The sequence below is a fragment of the Chamaea fasciata genome, unplaced genomic scaffold (assembly GCF_029207755.1).
Source record: "Chamaea fasciata isolate MVZ Bird 193981 ecotype frontalis unplaced genomic scaffold, bChaFas1.0.hap1 SCAF_10, whole genome shotgun sequence".
Lineage (NCBI taxonomy): Eukaryota > Metazoa > Chordata > Aves > Passeriformes > Sylviidae > Chamaea > Chamaea fasciata.
In genome coordinates, this window is record NW_027094095.1 from 22837612 (window position 1) to 22860230 (window position 22619).

Below are 22619 nucleotides of genomic sequence, written 5' to 3' on the forward strand. Positions count from 1 at the left end.
GGGAGTAGAGCTGGGGAACAGGACACAGGGGGCATCCTCTGGCCATGGTGAGCATCCCGCAGCACATTCCCTCAAGGAAGTGGGGCTCTGTGGGAGGTGATGCCCCAGCCCATCCATCCGTGGTCCCCAGGAACCATACTTGGGAGCAGAGCTGTGGCATCTGGAGTGACCTGGTGGCAGTGGATAACTGTGTTTCCACCATTTCAGGGCAGGGGGCAAAAGGCAATGGCACTGGGAGAGGAGGGGGGCCATAGCCCCAGGAGAAAACACCTTCCTCCATCCCTGCTCATTTCATAACACCCAGCCATCTGCCAAATCAAGGCAGATTAAAGCCAGCCAAATTCAATTTTTCCCTGCTGGCACTGCAGCTCGGCATCTGGGGCTAAAGTGTCCCCGACAAAGCGAACATGACAGGCACATTGCTTTTTTGTCACATCTAGTACCGTGTTGATCTTCTAAAAGTCTCATAAAAATTTATTGATGTCTCCCATATTGCTGTGATTGAGAAGAAAGGAGCGCGGGTGTGCGGAGCCGGGTGCGCGCGCGCGGGCGAGCGTGTGTGCGTGTGTATATTAATGTTTCTGAAGTAGATCTGATTTGATATGTCTTGTTCTATTGTCAGCATCTGTTTAGCGAGGCTTTTTAATACTTTCTGGCTGCCGATCACTCATCCTTAGCCTGGGATGCAGGCTTGCATACAAATTTTGTTATTAAACACAATTCCATTCCCCCCCTTTCCCCAGCCCCCGCCTCCCCCACCGCCCTCCCCCCTCCACCCACCCACCCATCCATCATGTCCCTGGGGCTATGGGGAGCTGGGAGCCAGCCGCCCCACCAGCATGTGCTTACAAGCACAGGCACTGGGCTTGGCAACATATTTCAAGAGCCTTTTGCCTGCTGCAGGTGCTTTGCATTGACAAATCGAATCATGGGGAAATAATTTATTTCCTAATGCTGTTTGCAGCATGTTAGCAGGAGAATTTACATGAGAGAGATTACTTTAATAACCAAAAAATTACAGTGCAGGCCTCCCCGCCATGTCGGCTTTGATATGTAATTGTTTCAAGTTTAACCTGTCTGGAGGGGGAAGGTGTTATTAAATCTATAGCATCTCCCGCTGGTGAGGGCAGGCGAGGAGGAGCACCGGGTAGGGACCTCCTTCCCTGCTAAATGGGGAACAAGCTGAATTAACAAATCACTCCAGCCTCCAGCAGAGCTGCTGCTTCCCCAGTGTGCCTGGAGCTGAGGAAATCTTTTTTCCCTTGCTCTTATACCGATTTGATCTCCTTCTCTTTCCTGTTCTTCTTTTTTCATTGTGCTTGGCCCTTCACAGGGCTCACCACCTCTGCTTCCCTTTCCCTGGCTTTCTTCCCTATGCCCCTCCAGACTTGCTCTCTGCTTTATCCCAGTGCTGGGAGAGGAGCTTTGCAAGCCCCAGGCAGGGAGAGAGTCGATGTTGGATTCATGTGGCTGGTTTGGGGACTTCCACTCGTATGACCATTTTGTTACAGCTGGAGAAATAGTTGGCACTGCCCTCCTTCCCATGCCCCTCCGGTCAGGGTGAGGAGGCTCTTGTTCGTCCAGGGAAGAGGAACAATGTGCTTTGCTATTTGACCTTATGAGATCTCTCGAAGCACTCCCCTCCTTGCCTGCCAGTTTTGTGACTGACCTCGTTCTCTTCTCTCTTGGCAGCAAGAGCTCCATCCTGAAGGATGCCATGGCAGCAGGCACCCCCAAGGTAAGTGAACAAACCTCAGCATATTTTCCCTGTCCCCCAAGGGATGCTCTTTACATCCCTTCACCTTCCCAGCACGCTCCCTGTCCTGCTACTTGATGTGTCCCAGGAAGGTGGCCACACTTCGGGGGCTGGTGACACTGGGGAAAGCTGCTGTCCCCACTGAGCTGCTGGGCTGGGGCAGCCAAGTCCCTGCAGAGGGTTGTGCATTCCTTGTGCAGCCGAGGAACAGTGGAGCTGAAGGACCTGCTGGGCTCTGGGACTCCAGATTGTGTCTAATGACAGCTAATGAAAGCTGATCACACGCAGCCTGAGCTCAGCTTGGGAAATCACATGTGGGAGTTCCTGGAGCCAGAGCCATATGCCAGGTTTGGAAAGGGAGTGAGCCTGCCTCAAGGGAGTGAAGCACACCCAAGGAGGAGCCCAAATCACTAAAAAACCCCATCTCAGCCTCAACCCCCTCCCCAGGACCCACCTCCCATCCCCTTGGCTCGGAATGCAGAAATACAAAACTCACAGAGCATTGTGGCATCGCTGCAAAGGGCATCATTTACTGATTTGCTGTCAGCTGGACTTCATGTGGCATAGGGGTGGGAAAGACCAGAGCTTGAGCATTGGGAAGGACCAGAGGGGAGTAAATGGCAGGGAGCACTGCAGGGCATTGCACAGCTTCTGAAAACCATGCTATCCTTCCAAAGTGGGCAAAGGCAAGTGCTCCAGGTTCTCCTACACTTCTGATGACACAGTCCAAGAGGGAGGCTCCTGGCTTCCAGGCAAGTGCAGGGCATCTCTCACAGGAGATGTCTTCATGCTTGTTTTATTAGAATTAACTTCCAGTCTCATTCCCCATTGGTTTTTCTGGAAGCCGATGGTGATTTTTTTGGCATGTGATGTCAGAAGCAAAGACTGACATTTCAGCTCCAGATTTTCTCCTTGGGGCTGCGTGTCTTGCCAAGTACATCAACACCTTGTCTGCCCCACCAAGGGACTGGGAGCCACTGTGCTGAACTGAGTTCCTGACAGTTAGGGATGACTCCCACATAAGCCCAACAATTTCCCAAACCCTTCAAGGGAAAAAAGAAATTGCAGTGATACTCCATAGTGCTCCACAGCTTTGTCTCCTGCATGACTATACTTTGCTCCTGTGCCCTGTCCCAGGGAGATTATGAGGAGAGTGGAGACCTGACTATTTCTCCCATGAAAACAATCAGAGCAGAGAGGAATCCCCAAACCCACCACTGCTGCTAATCCACAGAGTGTGAGGCTGCCTTAGGACATCTTGAAGGAGATGGAAAGGGCACCAGCAGAATGAAAGCATCTGGACTGCAGTCTTCCCATTCCCTCCTCATCAGGACTCCGTGTAGATAACTCAACAGTCCCAAACACATCGCCTGTGAGGGAGAAGGACGGCTAGGAAGACAGATTAGCTGTTTGGAGGCAAACACAGTGAGTGACTGACAGAGACCAGATAAAGAAGAAGGTCCATCTCAAGGCAGGGCCAGGCTTTTGAAGTTTCCATTGACAAAGAATCCCATTTGCCTTGAGCAAGGGGATTAAACTGGGACTGGAGCGTCGTTCTATGTAAAAGAGATCAATCGTCCCCTGTCACCACATGGATCTTTTCCCTTTGCCCGTCACGTCTGGGACTAAGAACATTAACTTCAAGAAGCCAGGAGAGCAGGGAGGGAGAGGGTGAAATCAGGAAATCTTTCATTCCCTTCTCAGAGAGCTTGAAAGCTTCTCAGCCCAGGAGGATTCATTATTTCTGTGTGGCTTTTGCTGGGAGACAAGTCCTGTGTGGCACGGGAAGGCACAGTGCTGTCACCTTCACCTGAGATTGGTATTAAAGGCCCCTTTGTAACCAGGTGGGATTGAGGAGGAGGGTGGTGGGGAGATGAAGGCTGCTCTTTTCCTTTGTGCCCACTGCATGTTTGCAACAAGGGGTGTGAATAGCCCATCAGGTTGTGCAGTCCTTCTGATACAGTCCCAGGCAGAGGGATGGGGTCCAGACCCCTGGAGTGGGCTTGCGGTCCAGGTCCCGGCACCCCGGCATCGCTGGAGGTTTGGCAGGCACCTCCAGGAAGATCTGTTCCACTCTGGAACTGATGGAAGGGGTCTGCCGCAATGTTTCCTGGCCAGTCCTTTTCCTGGTGCCAACAAAAAGGCCAGCAGCTCCAGCAGCTCCAGCAGCTCCAGCAGCTCCAGCAGCTCCAGCAGCTCCAGCAGCTCCAGCAGTTCAGCAGTGAGAGAAGGGGCTGCATCTCCCCGTTCCTCAGGAGCATCCAATGGCAAAACAAACAAGGGCAAGCTGGTTTTACTCAGGGACATGGAAACTGGGATGACTGCAGGCTGGTAGTTACTTCTGTGGTCACCAGTGGCTTTAACTCCACTTTAGGGCCCATTTAGGACCTTTGCCTATAGCATCACTACCATTGCCACTTCTCTGCTGGCCTGAGGCTCTTCCTGGGGGTGCAGCTGGGACTGGGGATTTAATCTTCCCATGCTCTGTGTCCTAGCTCTGCTCCCACCCCTTCCCCACAGTTGCCCCAGCAAACATCTCTGTGGGCAATGAAAGCCCAGATGTACATGCATGTTCCTTCCTCACTGCTCCCCTGCCCCTGAAGAGCTGTCTCTCACTGCACTTGGTCAATTTTCATGGCAATATGTCAAAGAAAATCCAATCACTCAACATGGGATGTGATGAATGCAGGATTATTGTATCAGATTCTTCTATTATCAGAGCCGGCTGAGGCAGTTACGGCCAAGCAAGGGCTGCAGGCTGGGGCTCCAGCCAGCACCACTGCTTGGTGCCTGGGCTCCCTCTCTGCAAAGGCAGCTCAAAGGGCAGCACTGAACGCCACAGATCTGCAGCATTCAGGATCCTCCTCTGCCATTAGAGACCAAGCCCAACAGATGGTGATACACCAGTGTGGACAAGGCACTTAGACAAGCAGACTGTCACTCAGAAGGTCCCTTTCTGAAGGTCTATCCAAGCCAGCCGTGCCCCAGACCTCTGTGAGGCCAGAGCTTCCTGCAGTACAATGCAGCACAGCCAGAGCCTGGGTCCCAGGCAGAGCAGGCAGCAGGAATGTCTCGCAGAGGCATATGGAGAACAGACTCCGTTTGGACTGGTGGCTGCCCAGGAGTCTGTACAGAGCTTTCAGCAGTGCGAGGTTCCCTTGGGTATCATTCCCAGACTTCACGCTCTCCCCTGACCTTTCTCCCCTTGCCTGGGCTGCCTCTTGCAAGGCAGGAGAGGAGCACACACTGTGTTGAACCCATGTTGGTGAGGTGTAAATCCAACTGTTCCCACTCTTCCTTGAGCAGCTGGTGGTAACTGGAGAGTCAGCATCCCCAAGTCCTCCTTGCTGCCTAAGAACACTTCACTATTGCCTGTATTTCAGGGTATTAGCTGCAGACTGTTACCTGTCACCAAACAAGTAAATTTATATCCCCTGTGGAAGAGCTGCTACTGATAACTGAAGGGGAAGAAACTGGGTTCCATGAAGCATCCCAGGTCTTGTGGTGGGTTCAGCATTTGTTTTCCACTGCTACTTCCTAATAAATGGCTGCAAATTGCCTTTCCCACTTCCAGCCCTGGCTGTGCTCTCGCTCTTTATACAAACACTGACGTGAGTGGCCATGAGCAAAATCCATCCCATGCACCCAGCAGATGCCTGCAGCTGGTTTGTTTAGGTGTGCACCCAGCTCCACAGAGGGTGCCCGCAGGCAGGCAGCCAGCACACTACTCCCAGACCTCCGGCAGAGCTGGGAACCAAGCCACAGTGCCAGAGCTCTTTGTTTCCCCCACCCACCCCTGTGATTTTACAGCTTCACCAAGCAGTTCGAGAGAGAATTACAACATCTAGTGGGAAATTTGACCACTAAAGCCCTCCAAGGAAAAAGAGCTTCGAAGCAAGCAAGATTTGGAGCCTTAAACCTTGACAGAATGTCTGTATTAAGCCCTTCCCAGCTGCCTCACTTGAGATGAAATTTCTAGCACGATCATTTAACTTCTTCATATCATGTCTGGTGGTAGGAACAGGGGACGGGTGTCAGTGCCCTGGGGTTTTAACTCAGGTTTTAACTCCTTCTCTTGTGTCACTGACAGACTGGGAGGTTGGCAAAGTCATTCACTGTATCTCTGCTCCCTCCCTCTGTAACTGTGATTTACAAGGAAAGATTAAAAAGTAAAATCTGGCTATTGTGGCAAAACTATGGCCAAGCTGGGGACATGAAAACAGTCCACAGATATGTGAAGGAGAGGAAATTACATAGGATGAGTGTTAGCTGGCTGTGCTTTCTGCAGTTTGGGGTGATGAACACCAGAGTCACCCAAAACCAAATATCTGCCAGGTTTTATTCCATAAAACAAATTACCCCACGACCAAACAAAGCCCCTCACTCCCCTTGGGCCAAACACCTGTACCCTCCCTTTAGACCAGGGTAAACCACTGCATTTGGCAAAAGGAGCAGAGTGGGGCAGACCTGGGCCAGACCTCTTTTCCCCTCCATCTCAGAATGCTGATGTGCAGTTCTGCTGGAAGGGGTCCCTTTTCCCACCCTGTAGCTGGTGTCTCTTCCAAGAGAATGCAGAGCTCCATTATAATCCCAGGTGTCACTGTAACATGCACAGAAATTAATTAGTAGCTCACACTTCTGTAAGCTTATTCTGCTTGTGAACCACTGGAATTTTTCAGTGAAGGCCAGAAGCTGCTGATACCATTATTTCTATTCGCCATTCACACCCTTCTCACATTTAAGCCTTTCACCCCCAGCTCCATCCCACCTTTATCTCTGCCAGCTAAAAGCCACTAGATAATTTTACCTCTAACTTTTCCCAGGAGCAAATGTGGACCCTCCAAAAGCTTCTAGGAAACTCAGCTCTAATAGTAGCATCTTTGTGTTGGGGATCCTCCAGCAATAACATAAAAAATGGCTAGCAGAGTTAAGGGGGAAAATCGCAGCAAGGCCTGATATCACTTATTGCTTTCGGGTTACAGTTCTCAAGTGATAACAGCTATTAGCAACACTTTGACGTCTTCCCTACCGTGGAGGGGAGGGCAGGAGACAGAAAACATGTCAAGCCATCACCTCCATGTTAAGTGATAAGTACCTATTTAGACGGCAGAGTTAAGGCTGAATGCATCAAGCAGGGAACACTTTGTGCCCAAAAAAAAAAAAAAAAAAAAGAAAAAAAAAGAAAAAAAAAGCCATATAGATACATAAAAAGCAGGGTTAGGGTATTTGTTCTGCTGACAGCAGCTGTGATGGATTGTTTAAGAACAATAGACTCCTTATGTTTTTCCAGGGCTCTCAGAAAGCAGGAGTCCAGCACTTTAATACTCTCAAATGACTGGCCTTGAGAGGCAGCAGAATGTCAGAGCCACCGCCTGGGCTGTCCCCACGCTGACACCTGCCCCGGCTGCCGGCGAGAGGCCGCGCCTCGGGCTGGGGGCAGCGTGTGCCGGTAATTTCCATCCATTTCCTTGGGCTGGCGGCTGCACCCTGACACCCGTCCCCTCCCCTCGTGCTGCCCGGGGCCCACGCCTGGCGAGCCTGCGGGTCAGGAGCCGGTGGCGTGTTGGCTCCTGTGTCCTTGCCGACATTGCCTCAGCACTGCCCGCGGCTCCTCCACCCGAGGAGGGAGGAGCAGGTCTGGCCGTCGATGGCCTGGGATCACAGCAGCTGGCATACAGGCTGCAGGATGCACATTTCATTCATACCAAACCTGCCCCTGTATTCATTTACGTAAACTAGGTGTTGCTCCTAGTTTCGGTGAGCTGCTGAAACATTCCCAGCTGATCTCTGCAGGATTGAGTAGTCCATGGAGCACACTGGCAGTGACTGGGGTGAGCCTTGCAGCATGAGCAAGGCTCATGTGCCCTCGGGATCTGTGGACACAAGCAGGTAAAGCCGTACATCCAGATACATCCCCTCTCCTTGGCACGGCACAGCTGGGCTCCAAAGGAAGGAAGGAATCACTGAGCGGGGCCATGGCTGCCCAGCATGGCAGGAGGGGCAGGAGGAAGGAGGGAGTACAGGGCTTGGACAAGATTGATGGCCTCGTTGCCATTAAGAAAAAAATTAGCCGGTGGCGGCTATCATATTAAAGGGTGAAGAAGCCGTGAATTATTTTCTTAAAGATCTTATCACTTACAATGATAATTTTACCTTCCAAAAGGCCACTTTTAATGAGGCAAGGCAGGCAAAAAGTCATGATTTAATGCCAGATTTTTTTTTTCAAACACATTTTACTGCTTTTTTGTCCATGTTTAAAAAGCGCCGGTGACCTTTTTTTATTTAGCTTGCCCCAGGTGTAATGCTCAGTCTGATCCTCTCAGGGTTTATAACCTCCACAGAGAGTGCCTCTACCCACTGGAGAGATGATTTAAAGGGGAGGGAGAGATATGAAGCTGCACCACCACTCACACCAGCCCCTGCTCCATCTTTGATGGTGGGAGTTGTGGAGGGGAGGCCAGGGAGAGAGGAGGTTCTTCTCCCCCCAGTATCCTCACTCAGACACACTCTGAAGGGCAGCTGGGATGTACTGGCAGCCAGGCATGGATGAGTGGGATGGTGGCCTTTCCCCAAGGGAAAAGGGACATCTCAGCATCAAGGCTTGCTCCCACCATGCTGAAGAACCTGCTCTCATGGTAGAGAAAACCTGCACATCAGGCCTGTCTGCACACAGAGCACCCAGCACCCTGGTTTTGGGCTGGGATCCCAGAATTTGGGTCTGCCATGCAGCCTGGACATACACGAGGGCTGGGAGAGCACCTTTTCCCTCCACAGCCATCTTCCCAGAACGCAGCTGAGTGGGGAATGGGAATTGTATTGCTACCTTTTCTCTGCTTGCCAGGACCAGTGTGGGAATGAGCAGAGTGGTGCAGGGAACAGCAAATCCTTGACTTGGTATGCTCCGGCATCCTCACTGCTTAGCCATTGGAAGACAGCCTCAACATGACAGTCTGCGGTAAAAGAGGCCAAAATTGGGACAGCAGAGGCTGGCCTAATGCGGGATTGAAAGTCACCCTGATGGCGAGTGCCTTTTCTAATCCCTTAGCCTCTGAGCCTGCATCCCTGTCTGCCCCCATCGCTGCCCAAGAGGCAAAGTGTGGCACAGCACAGGGAAATGAGAAAAACAAATGAAGTCAAGTTTCCTAAGAGTGAAGGGGAAGTGTGACTTGGCATCTCTAACGCTGTGTTTAACATGCTGGCAAGGTATTTAGAATTGAAGTGCTTGCACACAATTTAAAAATAGACAGTTTATTAATCTAAACTGCAAGTGTATGTAGAAGAGGCCTCGAGATTGACATCTTTGGGATTAGTTTAGCCCTGCGTTTTTCCAGAGGTCATTGCCATGGTGCTCAGGAGGTTTGTGGAATAAATGGGGCCGGCATTCTTCCTGGGACCACACGCTAAAAACTAATACATAACGTTTAATTTACTGTCTCCATAGCTAGCCCAACCATTTTTCACATAATAATATTGGATTAGAGCTACCAGAAGCTGAGAGGGGGAGCGAGAGGCAGGCAGGGTTTGTCTGTCTGTCGTCGAGGAATGGAGAGATGGGTATTTTTTCCCCTTTTCTAGAATACATTGGAAGACAAAACAGATTTAACCCTCCCAGCTCCAGTATGCTTGGCTTATTAGGGCATTAACACTGCTGCAGTCAGGGCTGTTTTTCTGAGTCACAACTGAAGGCTTTGAGCTGCATCCCTGTGTTTTTTAGGACATGTACAATCCTGATTATTCAAAAATAGTCCTCACTCTCTATTTAGAAAATAAAGAAACTAAACAACACCAGGAGCTTGAGGTCTGCACTCTGCAGAAATTCTGCATAGGGCTTTTCCAGAAATAAATGAGTTGTTTACCAGAGCCCATTAGCAGTTTGGTTTAGCTGACACATGAGGCTAGAGAGCCTCCCTGCTCTGCCCATCTGTCCCCTGAAAAGTGGAGGGTGGGCTCTTGAGGCAGCCCTTGCTGGGTGCTCCCAGCCCCGTGGGCTCCCACTGGCCCTCCCAGTACCTAGCATCCCTGTTGGGCTGAGCTGAGGAGCAAGCCAGCCCCAAGATGTGGTGGTCAGCATAGCCCTCGGTCAGCAGAAGCGGTTTTGTCCAAGGAAATAACTGAGCCCCCCAGCAGTCAACTCCTCTGTGGCCCCTTTCAGGACACCACATCTTCCCATAGCCGGTAGATCTGTGCTTTATGGCAGAGATCTGCACTGCACACTGGGATGTGCCTCTTGCCCTCATGGCAGGGCTGGCAGCTCATACCCATGGGGTTGAACTCGGTATCCCAAACTGCCTCCTCCACTGCCACCCCAAGCCTGCTTTCCCCGCTTGCCCCTGCCGGCAGCACTGCTGTGCTGTTCCCGTGGAGAGCTGTCCAAGCCTGGGGGATTGCTTGCTGCTGACTGAACCGATTTGTATGCTGAGTCATTTTTCCACTTTCTCATATCTTTCTAAAAAAATGCACATTTTTTTCACGTTTCATTTCAGCCCAGAGGCAAATATTTCTGGAATACTTGCCTTTCTCCAAGGTATTATGCTTTTTAATAATGTTGTCATCACACTTGACCTGTCCAATTCAGATGATATCTACACTTCCCTTCACAAACACACACATCTCCAAGCAGTCATTTATTGTCAAATCTTGCCAGAAACAAACATCTGCAGACCTGCATTTCCAGTGTACATTTTTTTCACAAGGTAGTGGGCTATATTTAGCCTAGTTTGACTAATTTATAATATAAATTAGAATTTTAAATTGCATTTTCCCCTCAAAGTACTCTAATCATAAAGTTCAATTGCAACTCAGTGTACATTTCTTTAGATGCTGTCAAACTCCCATACTAATTTTCCTGCTAGAGTTCACTGTGTGTAGAATTTAGACTTACCTACTATGGACTTCAAGTTTATCAGTGATCTCTTAGGTCTCAAATATCACTGAGCTTTTTAACCTTCTAAAAGGCCCCCTTTTTTTTTCTGTGCTACTTATTAAAATAAATAGCATCATTACTGAAGGAAGAGGTAGTTGCACTGCAAAGGTGCTGAGAGCTTTAGTGCAGTTTACAAAGCTATGGAGAGATTTAGTGGCACTTAAAAAGGGCAGATGAGGACATGTAAGCACTGCTCCACCTCAGTACTCCTGTGCCTTATCGTGAGAATTTCTGGTGTGGTCCTCACATATCATTTCCAGCAGGACCTGATTCTGCCCCAGTCACCAGACCTGGGGTAAAAATGACCGTCCCATTGCTGCATGATTGAGTTGTACTTTGCTAGACCCAGCAGCCTGGTCCCCTCATGGGGCACAGTCCCTTGGAAAGAGCCAGTCCCACAGCCCAGCATTCCATCCCAGCACAATCCCACAGCTCTGCAGACGCTCTCCATGGTTTTGAGGACAGCTTAGAGACAGGCAGAGAGCTTGACAATGCTCACAACATGAATTTCTCCTTTCTCTTGCAGTCAATTTTGTTGTCGGCCTCAATCAAGCGGGAAGGAGATTCTCCGACAGCATCACCCCACTCCTCAGATGACATCCATCACTCAGACAGATACCAGGTAAGCAGGTAGATGCTGTTGCTGGTCTCAGCCTTAGGCAGGGAACCAGCACACCCCAGTGCCCACAGCTCTCTCTGTGTGACAGCCTTGCTCTTGGCTATGCAATCACTGCCCTGGTTCTCCTGCCAGCGTCATGGGGACATGGGCACTTGGCCCGTCTCAGGACTGAAAAGGTGGGCTTTTGTCTGCAAAGTCCTCCCAGCTTCAACTAGAATCACTGTGGTATTTAAAAATGTTTTAAAATCTTTGCAGAGGTTTCTGTTGCTCTATATTCACCATTTTGGTCTCATTTCCATGGCTATGTTTGTCATTAGCCACCCCATGACCCTTGAGAAACTTTCAGAGAAGTGACGTTTTTTACTCATGACTCCCATCCAAGAGAGAAATGAGTTTGGACAATCCACAGCCATGCCAGCCAGTTCTTTAAAACACTCTCTCCCCAGAGGAGCAGCAGGTCTTGACTTGGGTGATGCAATGAGTAAAACTTGAGGGTGATGGAGCAAGAAATGAAGAAAAGGGCAGCAACACAAATACAGCTTGGCTGGTTGTAAGTCTGCCTGTATTTTTGGGGCAGGCTGGCACGTTTGACTCCCACTCAACACACACCCAAACTGTTTGACTGCAAGCCTGTACTCAGCCACTGGCTTCAAGCAGGCTCTGAAAGGCAGCAGATAAATTAGTGTTGGTCATCAGCACAGACCCAAGCGTGCATCCACCTGCTATGTGGACAGGCTGAGTGGGCTGAGGCTGTACCAGCATGGCAAACGCCCATCACCCTCTATTCTGTGGTGGTCTGCAGCCATACCTTGTGCCTAGGGTCAGGCAGGCACTCATATCTTCCTGCATCAGCTGCTTTGCACATGCCAGGTCTGTTTGAACCTGCAGAGAGAGGCTGATGACCAGTGCTGAGGCTCTTATTGAGCAGATCCAGTTATGACATGTGTTCCTGAAGATGGGTTCTGTTAGTAGCAGATTCATACATTTGTTGCCTATTATTCCATCCTCTGTCCTATTTATTGGTTATGTTTTAAGTTGTTGATCATATTCCCTTATGCGTTACATTTATATTTCATATTTGAGTTATAACTTGGTGTCACATCACAGTCGCTTTACCCTCCCATGAATAATAAAAGCTGGTGCAAAGTAAGAGAAGCAAAACCATGCAGAAGGTACAAAAATGCCTGTTTCAGGTAATCCTGCTCTCTTTCCTGCCTGTTTATTAAGGCTAATAAATAAATTATGTTCATTTCAAAAGAGCATGGAAGAGATTTTTGCCATGGCCCCCTTTGTTGGAGAATCCCCCTCTCTTCCCACTCTACCAGACATCAATCTCTGTGAGATTGGTGGCCCCTTGCAGCCCTCTGTTCCTGTACATTTTTATTATGTCATACTCAAAGACAAATATTCTTAGCAGAAGCCCCTCTATGTGCTGAGTCCAGCTACTCTCTAATGTGCTTTAAGTTTGTGAGCATATTTTATGGAGGGTTGCAGCCCTTAATGCAAATGTGTAATGGGAGTTGTAAGTCTGCACTGCAGGGAGAAAACACCTCTAGGGCCTGATTTTCATTTACGCTTGTGCTGGCTGCGTTATGCCGCACTGGCAGTGTAAAGGGACCTCAGAGTGGGTGCCAAGGGTGTGTAAAGCCTCAGTGTATTCTTAATAAAGCCACAATATGAACGAGAATTCAGTCTGCTTGGCTTACCAAAGGAAAAAGCCCAGGAAGCAGAGCAGAAGACTCTCATGGTGGTGATTTTAAGGGCTGCAAAATTTAGCTTTCCATATGCAGAGGAGTGCTGGACTGTCCCTTGTGTTGTGATCTAATCATGATTATACACTGTATTAGTAACATGCTCAAAGTGAGTTATTGGTGTTTGGGTTTTCAGAATTCCTATGGCTCAGTTTTCTTACTCTTTGTGCTTATATACCATGGGGATACTTATGAAGGAGATTTATGAATAGGAATGCTACAGAAATAGGGGCTTGCACAGCACTTGGGCTGCTTGCAATGCTCCCCATGCTGTGAGGGGGCTGCAGTGAAGGCATGTGGTGGCTCCTGGATGTGGGGAGGAGGCATCCTCCTGCCTCCCCTCTGCCAAGACTGGTTGCTGGAGACTGATCAGACCAAGGTAGTGGCAGCCAATGGATTTGGTCAGTAGGGGCTGCTTCTCTTACAGTATGTTCTGTCAGATGGAGCTTTGAGTAAAAACAAAGCTATTTTAGTTACACTTAAGATAAAACCCTGAATACCCAGTGGAGAAATCAACAGCAAGTTACAAGTGATACGTCATTGTAGTGCAAAGATGGCATTTCAGGCTTGGAGGGAGCCCAGAGAATGTTTGTGACTGAAAGTAGCAAGTGTAGTGTAACCAAAAGCCTAAAATGGTCATCCAGTGAAGGCTCACCTCCTTCCTCCTGAGCTCAGGTAAGCGTGCCTCCCCAAAGACACCTCAATTCATTAAAAGGGTAAATCCAACAATCAGCACCTTTGATTTTGTAAGTAGGCGCATGTATGAAAATCCACTGCACGTTCAGCAGGCAGGCAGACCTGGGATGGAGGACAGACTGCAAAGCTCACCAGCCAGCACCTGAACTGTCCAGCTACCCATCATCATCATCTGGGGCAGCGAAACATATATTGGGGTGTTTTTGTTTTCTATCTGAAGAAGAAGTGACAGATTGTCAGGTGCCTGAGAGGAGACCAAAAATGTAGGCTTGATTTCGGGAAACAAAGTCCAAGGAGTATGCAGAGAGGGGAAGAGATGGGATTTGTGCGTATAGGAGCCTCTGCTGCCCAATTTGTAGCCCCCAGCTCTGTCCTAACCTCAGGCCAGTCTGCTGGGTCCAATCTCCACCACAACTGTGCAGTCGATACGGGAGAGAAATCCATGAGGCAGCTCTGACCACCCAGGTTTGCTGAAGGGTGGAAAGGAAAAGAGGGAGGAGTGCCTGGGAGGCGCAGCCATTGCCTGTAGCCGAGGTGTTCCTGTGGTAGGGGCCATTTCTGGGTAGGGCAGGCAGGTGTCGGAGCTGAGGTGGATGCTCAGCCTGGCCCCGGCAGATGCAGATGGTGTCAGCAGGTGGGAAGGATGGGGCTCTACTTCCCAAGGCTCTGCTTCCCCAGGGCTGGACTCCACCAGCCAGGGCAGGCCCTGGGGGCTCCACGGCAGGGCCAGGGCGGGGCGGGGGCCACAGAAAGGCTCATTGGCCACCTGCCTTTGGGTCTTACTATCCCTGGACCCTGATTGGCCAAGAGCCTTTGGGCCCCAGTCCCTGATTGGGCAGAGGAAGTTGGAGTTTGTCATTCTGGTGCCTGATTGGCCAGTGCTGTTGGGTTGTTTTTGTGGCCAAGGCTCTGATTGGCCAGTGACATTGGGTCTAAATGGTGCTCAATCACTATTGGACAAGGAAATCTGCTTCCCTGTTGCTCCCAGACTTTGATTGGTGAACTGCCCCTGGGCAGCAAACTGCCTTTGGGGTCTGATTGAGCATGGCCCCTTGGGTTCCAGTGGGTTCGGATTCCTGATTGGCCAGGCACCTCAGGGTCCCAGTAATACCTGATTTTTTGATTGGTCAGGTGTAGAGGGTCCCAGTAACCCCTGATTTCTGATTGGCCAGATCCCCCGGCTTCCAGCCGCCCCGGGGCTCTGATTGGCCGGGCTCTCCGGGCGCTGCCGCCCCCTGTCGGTTGTCATGGGAACTACCTAGTGAACTCTCACCCGCGCGCCGCGGGTCACATGACCGGGGCCAACATGGCGGCGGCCGCCGGGGGCTGATCAGCGGCGCCCGCCGGGCCGCGCCGCATCCACCCGCATCCCGGGCCCGCCGCCCGCTGCCCGCCCGCGCCGCCCGCGGCTATGCAGAGCGGAAAGAGGGGGCCCGGCGGCGGGGGCCGGGAAGAGGTGGGTGCTGCGGTGGGGGGGAGGCCCGCGGACGGTGCGTTGTCCCGGGGATGCGCGAGGAGCGGGGGGACCGTTACGGGCCTGGTGTGCGGGCGGGAGGCGAGTTGTTTACATCCGCGTCCTGACGCTGCCCCGCTCTTGTCTCCCCTCTGCAGACCTTCCTGCGGGTGCGAGCGAACCGGCAGACGCGGCTGAACGGTGAGTGCGGCCCCCATCGCGCCTGCCCCTCCGGAGAAGTTTCCAGAGTTGTGTGATACCCCCGCGCCCCCCCCACCGCAGGCCGGGAGCCGCCGGGGCCAGTCGGGCGAAGCCCTTCACGCTCACCCCCGGCTCCCACCGCCCGTGTAAACCGAGCCCCGAACCCCGTGTTTTCTGTGTGGGGCCCGGCTGCTGAGCTTTCGCAGCTCACATAGCTGGATGTTGCAGTAAACTTTTAAGAAGCCTGAGCGTCATCTGACGTCATGGTTTGTTTTGTTTGGGTTTTTTTTTTCTCTCAAACCCGCAGATGCTGGTGCGGCACTTTTTTTCTCGTATCTGTGGGTGCTCCTATGAAGTAAACAACTTTTTCTAATGGACAGCAGCCTGGGTGTTAAAAAAACTAAATCAGACATCACTTTATTTTAGAGAAAGGAAGCCCATCTCTCTGCTTTGAAATTGGAAAGAAAAGCTGAAAGGAAACTTTTTTTATTACAGCCGAAGAAGTTGAAACTTTTCTCAAAGTTCAGAGGTCAGAACTTACCATATGCATAGTAACAATGTTCTGTCATCTGGTTTTGGACTGTTTGTAGCTACTTTAGTATGTAACTTTTAGTCAGAATTTGGGTGTTCAGGCTAATAGGAGGCTCATTAATCTCAAGCTGCCTGATGTGATAGTTCACTATAACACCTCTAATGTTGTGCTTTTGGAGTTTATTTAGAAGAAGATCTACTTGAACAAAATAGCAAAAGGATTACAGTGTGCTGATAGCAAAACAGTTTGCTTGAATTTGAAGCCCTCTGTGTTTAAGTGTAGTCTTAAGCAAATAGAAGCTACTGATCCAGATCTCTGATAAGTTAGACATATGTGAATTCAGAGCTAGCCGCGAGATTTTTAAATATCAACCCAGAGGGCCAAAAGACTGCAAACTCCAGAGAGTCTGTTATGTCATAGAACAAAGAAGCGAGTTGCCTTGCACCAGTTACAGGTAACTGCTGGCAGGTGCTCACTCTACACTCCAGGATGAGTGCATAGAGCTGCCGGTGCTGGCAGGCAGACACAGAGACTTCAGATGGCTGAGGTACACCGAGGTGCTGCTCTGTGGTGACTTGTTTTATGTGACCGAGGTCTCCGGAGTCAAGGATGTCAAACTGTTCCTTTATCATAGCTGGATAGCTGGGGCTAAGCTCTCTCCTTCCACCTTTTTTCAGGCCAACAATGTGCAGTCACCTTATTTTAAATATTTTTTAAAAGTATGAGCCAGACTTGTGAAATTCTTGGTGTTGTGGAGTTCTTCAGGATGAGACGAAGCTCTTGGTGGGAGCGTGCTCTGCTGAACTGGCTCAGTAGTGCTTCGTGCTTTTGTCTCTGTCCCAAAGCAGAGCTGCAACACAATCTGGGTAGACTGTGATCTCCTTTTGGGAACTCTTCTTGGCCTGTCTTGTTGGATGTTTTTGTGAACCTGTGCTCATCTAAAGGGAGGCATGTAGTTTTGTACAGCATTTGCATTGGCCTTGCTGGACGTTTTGCTCTTTTTATGTGTACCTTTTGTGGTACAGCCGTATTCCAGGTGAAAGAACATACATGCTGCCCTAATAATACTGGGATTTCCTGTCTGTTCTATTCTTCACCCTGAGATGAAGAGGGTCCAGATGTTAGGGAGCTGGATGCAAAAATTCAGGTTAAGTGCTTTGGGTCTCAAAGAAGATCAGATAAGATCAGAACTGGTTCCATCTGACCTTAGCTTGTTATGATTGATTACTGCAGAACATACACTACAGAACATACCTGTAGTGATGTCTGGTCCAGTCTGCACCCACCCAAATGGTTGGGTGGGTTGTACTGCTCCTTTCTCTGCAAATTTCTTTACATTTGTACTTCTGAATGCTGCCTGTTTTCTAGTTTCTTCTTCCACATATGTTTGCAATGAAATAACTGTAGTATTTGTAAGCTTTGCCACCCTTGTTGAAGAGTACCTTGAGCTTTAGATGGAGAACACTAGAGTGCTTTAGGGAAAAAAAAACCCTCTTATTTATCTATATCTCATATTTTAATGCGCTTCTAATCAATCATGCAAACCTTAGTTTCCTAATCCTGGTTATTCTACATGAATAGAAGTTGTGTAGGACTTGTCCAATGACAGCTGGCTCTTCGTTTCATATTCTCATTGACACACTGCTGAAACTTAAGATACAGCAAATGCAGTCTGTAAAAAAAAATCATCTATTTCATTTGTTTTTATAATGTTTTATGTGTACTTTTCAATATTGTTGTAACCAGTTTATCTTGGTATTTCTGTCAAGCTTTTATAAGCTGAGTTCTTGAAGCACTTCAGGAAAACTCCTCCCATAAGACGGGCTCACAGTGTTTGCTCTTCTTCCACATTGTCCTTGACCCAAATCTTGGCTGCCCAGGCTGTTTGTGACTCAGTCTTGTTTGGACCCTGATGTTTTCCATCCTCTTGTGTTCATGGGAATATGCAAAAGGAGCTAAAGGAAGAGAAGGCAGAGAGGGAAATGTCTTCTGTGAACTGCTATTGGCCTGGCCACAACATGATTAGGTCGTGATAGTAACATGGTTCACACGTTCCTGACTGGCCAGAATTTTAATTCTTTAAGTCAAACCTGTGACTTAAATCGAGCTGTAAGTAAGGCCAATGCATTCTCAAGCTCAGGAGCAGGAGATTAATGTTCTATCTGTTAGGCTCTTGGTCGAGTGTTTGTATCACAACTTTCCTGTCAGCCTCAGTGAGTTAATCCTGCACGTCTCACCTGTGCTAAACTCACTTTCCAGAGGTTGTGTCCTTGTGAACCCAGGAGTATGAGGTGCTGATTCCTGATGAACCTGAGTGACAAAGGAAGCATTTCTTTCATTTGCCTTATTTTCGGTGTTGCCAAACTGGAAACTTTAAGCCACCCTGTAAATTGATGGTTGTGGAGCTTAACAGTGCAGAGCTGGTTAGGTAGTTATTCAAAATTAGAGGTACAAAGTTTGGCTTAGTGTATCAGAGCATGGGTTCAGCAGGTTAATTAGGTGCCAATCTCAGAGAATAGTGTCAGATTGAAGGTTGCTGAAAATCATCTGTGTGGAACTTTGACCATGCAAATCTGAAAGCTGCACTCAGACCCTTTTGTGAATCTGGCCCTTAATGTTCTTTTTTGGGCAGATGAGCAGCCGATTGTACTTAAGGTCTGAAACAGATTCCTTCTTGACCATCTGTTTTCCTGCTTTTGCTTATTCTGGAGATGGCTTTTTGTGCTCTGCCACTACTGCCATTGTTCCCTTGCATCAGGTGCTCTGGATGAGTTTGATCATTCACAAAAGCTTTTTGTGATAGATCTAACAAAAGTAGGTATAACCACTCCTCAGGACTCCTCTAGTAGATTTGCAGAGAGCTGGTGCTAGCTCTTGTGCTTGAATATCTTTGAGTCAAATTTAGGGTTATTTCCAAAGTTTTCTTTCTCAGGCAAGTTGTGAAGTAGGTCCTTACAAAGCTCTATTTGCACCTCCCTGAGGTGAGTCCAGTTTTGGTGGTTACCCTAAATTTGTCTCTCCAAACAGACAGTGCAGTTTGTTGAACCACCACCGTGTCCTGTGCTTTTGTAGCTGATGGGTGGGGGAGGAATAAAGCTGGATGTTTTCCACTGGAAAGGAGACAAAAATGTTTCCACTTAATTTGATTGGCCTGCCATTGCAGGAGCTGCTAATGATGTCTGCATAGGACTCAGGGGACCACTCAAACTGGTGGAGGGAACCAAAAGAGATATTGCTAGTAACTTAATCATGTCCTCTGATGCTGCAGCAGAGGTTGGTGCAATGTCCACTGCTAGATGCTGTGTAAGAGCACTTCTGAGGTAATTAGTGCCCTGTCCTGAAGGTGAATTTTTGCCTGGGGAGGGGATTACCAGTGAAAACTAAAATCCATTAGCTTTTCTCACAGGAAGTTTGGCTGGACTAGAGAGTAACATGATCTTTAGGCGTTAATAAGGTTCAGCCTTGATAAGGACAGCTCATTGTTAGGAAAGATCCTCGGTCTCTCCTGCCAATAAGGCAGCAGTGGTGGGTTAGCTCATTGTCTCTGCACCTGTGGGAAGGCAGGGACCAGTGTGCCCTCAGCAGCAGAGGCTTTGTCAAGTGGCATTTGGCTCCTTCTCTTGTGCAAACACCCTCACCTTGCATAGTCCCATATTAGAGAGCTACCTATCAGTGAAGGGAAGAGCAATTTCATTAGCCAGCACAGCTCCTAGGTTAAATCAGAAACCATAACTGAGACCCCCTTGCCCTTGCAGAGGATCCAAGTTCTTGCTCACGTCCATGTGCTACTTTGTCATTCATCTGCTGTGATGACTTAAAACTCCCCGGGTGCCTGACAGTTTCATGTAATCTGAATGAGAACATGCACTTGCAGCAGGAGCCATGTGTAGGGTAATGTACATCTTTAAAAGTGAGGCCTCAGAGGTGCTGGAAGCCCTCTGATAGCCTAATAATAATTATTAATGCTAGTAAAAATTAGTGAACTCCTCACCTCCTGGCAGAAGGTTGGAATAATAACTGTGGAGTCTTTGTTCAGTTGATGCCATAAGTTTTAGCTTTCGTATTTTCCAGGTTCTGTACTGCATTAGTATATAGCTCTGAACTTCGTATGAAGTGTTAGCAAGTTCTCTTCACTGTGTGGTTAAACAAAACAATCCTTTTCCAGCCTGAGAACCAAGGACATTGTTGCAGCTTCAGGCCCAAAAAGTATAAACAACAGCGAATTGAAGAGAGCAATCTGGGAGGATGGGACTTCATAACCTGAAGCTGTAATTGGACAATTAACCCCAATATGCAAATAGACCAAAAATTTACAAAAATGTGAAAACACGTGACCTGCCATCTGTCTTGGGTGTGGCCTCTTGTACTGCCCAAGGTGTATCCTTTGAAGGCCTTTTTAATAAATACCTGCTTTATTCCTTTAACACTGTCTAGCCTCTGTTCTAGGTAGCCTCTCAAGGCATCACAGTCCGAGGTAAGAATGGGTCAGACTTGTGCAAAAACCTCCTTCCCTGAGTTCTGTCCTCTTTGGACATGCAGTCCTCAGCTGGCTGCGTTTTTATCCTCCTGAATTACGGGAGGGAATGACTTTTTCTTTTTTTTTTTTTCTTTCCCTCTCCCTGCTCCTGCGACAGGAGCAAGGGGGAGAGGGATTAGTGAGCTAATTAGAAATGATCGCATCTATCAACACTAATTAGCAATCCTGTGGTCTCACTTGCGTGTTCTTTTGAGCTGCTCCCCTTCGGGACAGCGCCACAATCAGCCCCTGCCTTTGGGGCCGCTCCGTCCCTGCCGCGCTGATTGGAAGTGATGGCCGGGCCGCGCGTGTCGGGCAGGGACAGCCCGACAGGATGTGCTTTCCAGGCTGCTCCCTTCCCATTCCTCCTGTCACCAGGGGCACCCTTGGCCTCCATGGGCACGACGCTGCCGCTGCTAATGACCAGAGAATGAAAATGGCAGGGGGATTTCTTTTCAACACCTCTTTTCCTCCAGTGGCTTTTTCACTTGTGGCACTGCAGCTCAAAGGGCTGCTTCTCTGCGGAGCTAAATGAGCCAAGATCAGGGCTGGCTGCTGGGTCTGGTGTGGAGCTGGAGCAGAGTGAGGCTCTCTTCCCAGCTCTGCGCTAACATTTCAGCAGCAGATCAGGTGCTCGTTCTGGCAAAATGGTGCCAAGAATTTATCAGTAGAAGACCCAAAATAAGTTGTCTTCCTTTTGTCACTGCTACAGTGCATAGGCTGGAGGATGGCAGTAAAAAAACCCTAAAAATAGTAATAAATTCACCAGGCAGACTGCTCTAACTGAATTGTTTGGCCATGGGGAGTCCTACTAGAATAATTAAACTGCTCCTTCCGTGCATTTCCCTGTTAAAAACATGATGAGGTGAGAGAAATTTGTGTCTGCGTTCAGTGTAGAGAAGGCTTTGTTTCTGTGTTTCTCCCCAGATGGGTATTTGCTGAGGAATGCTCAAGTTGTGTCTGATTCCAGCCTCCTTCCGTATTTTTTGCTTGCTCTACAGAGCTAGCTAGGCAAGGAAAGAGCATCCTAAACTTACATGAAAGAGCCATGCTGAAGGATATAGGTATGCACTAAACCAAATCTTCAGAAATCTCTTGGGCACTAAAGTACAAACCAGAAAGAGCGTGGCTTAACTCTGCCTGAAAGAGAGGGTTGTGGAGCTGTCAGTGTGGTGTACCCAGGAAAGAGAGGGTTGTGGAGCTTCAGCAGATAAAATTTAGACAAACGATGAAAGCTGTATCTGTTGAGAGTCTGTTGTTCAAAGTGCCAGATATCAAAAAAATTCTTGTTTTGGTCTCAAGTTGTTGTCTCTTATTCTAGGAATGTCACATTTACAGAATCCTTTCCAGGCTGTGAGGAGTGGCAATGTATTTTTCAAAGAGTTTTCAAACATATGTATTTCAGTGAGGAAAAACAATGCTCAGGGAACAATAATTTGAAGCTTTTTTAGTGCTGGAGCATGAGTGGGTATAGGGGATGATGAATACTCCTAGTTGCAGATTGTGGGAAAGTATATCCTAACCCAGAGAATCCTGAGTCCAGGGAAGCCAGCAAGAGAGTCTGGAAGGAGGCCTTTCCGGTGTTCAGCTGAAACTTTATCATTCCATTGATGCGTGTGCTCTAAACTGATGCACTTTAGAAAACAATTAACAATTGACAGAAACTTTCCTGTACACTGGTCCTTCTCATCCTGGCATTCCAGAAGCTTTCTCTGACTCGTTGGCTGCAGGGAGCTCTTGATCCCACAGTGTTCAGGCATGAAGGCTTTCAGAGCATGCTGCAGTGCTCACAATGTCAGTAACAATTTCTGGCTAACGCAGCTTTTTGGTGGTGTCATCTCTCATTATCACATGGGCTTTCCTTGGGCTTTTTCTTGTCTCTCTTTCAGAATTTTGACCTTCCTTATTAATTAAACAGTGACTTTCCTGCAGCCAGTGATTGAGTTATTCAGTAATACCTGCCTAAAGCCATCATAATAAAAGACAGAAGTTCTTTTTAATGCAAATGATTTGGTTCCAGATGTTTTGATCACATTAAACGATGGTTCAAATTAACCAGCTATTGGATTAAGCAACAGGCTACCTTGGCTGCTTTTTCTAATCATCATGATTCCTAACATGTTTGTTTCCTAGAGCATGCTCTCAAGAAGGCAGTGTAGCCCCTAGTTTTCA

The 22619-nt window shown here is 48.7% G+C and overlaps 1 protein-coding gene across 6 annotated transcripts in view; it reads left to right on the forward strand.

Annotated features, from left to right (window-relative positions):
• The window catches only part of RNF220 (ring finger protein 220), a 221193-nt gene that overhangs the window by 149692 nt on the left and 48882 nt on the right, over positions 1-22619 (forward strand). For 5 of the 6 annotated variants that reach the window (XM_066192698.1, XM_066192701.1, XM_066192700.1 and 2 more), the window contains 3 exons: positions 1693-1738; positions 11206-11301; positions 15357-15399. In XM_066192698.1, the coding sequence (XP_066048795.1) occupies positions 1693-1738; positions 11206-11301; positions 15357-15399 (185 nt within the window). Of the gene's footprint in view, positions 1-1692; positions 1739-11205; positions 11302-15042; positions 15202-15356; positions 15400-22619 lie in introns of those variants that run through there. The other variant, XM_066192703.1, reaches the window with a different exon arrangement.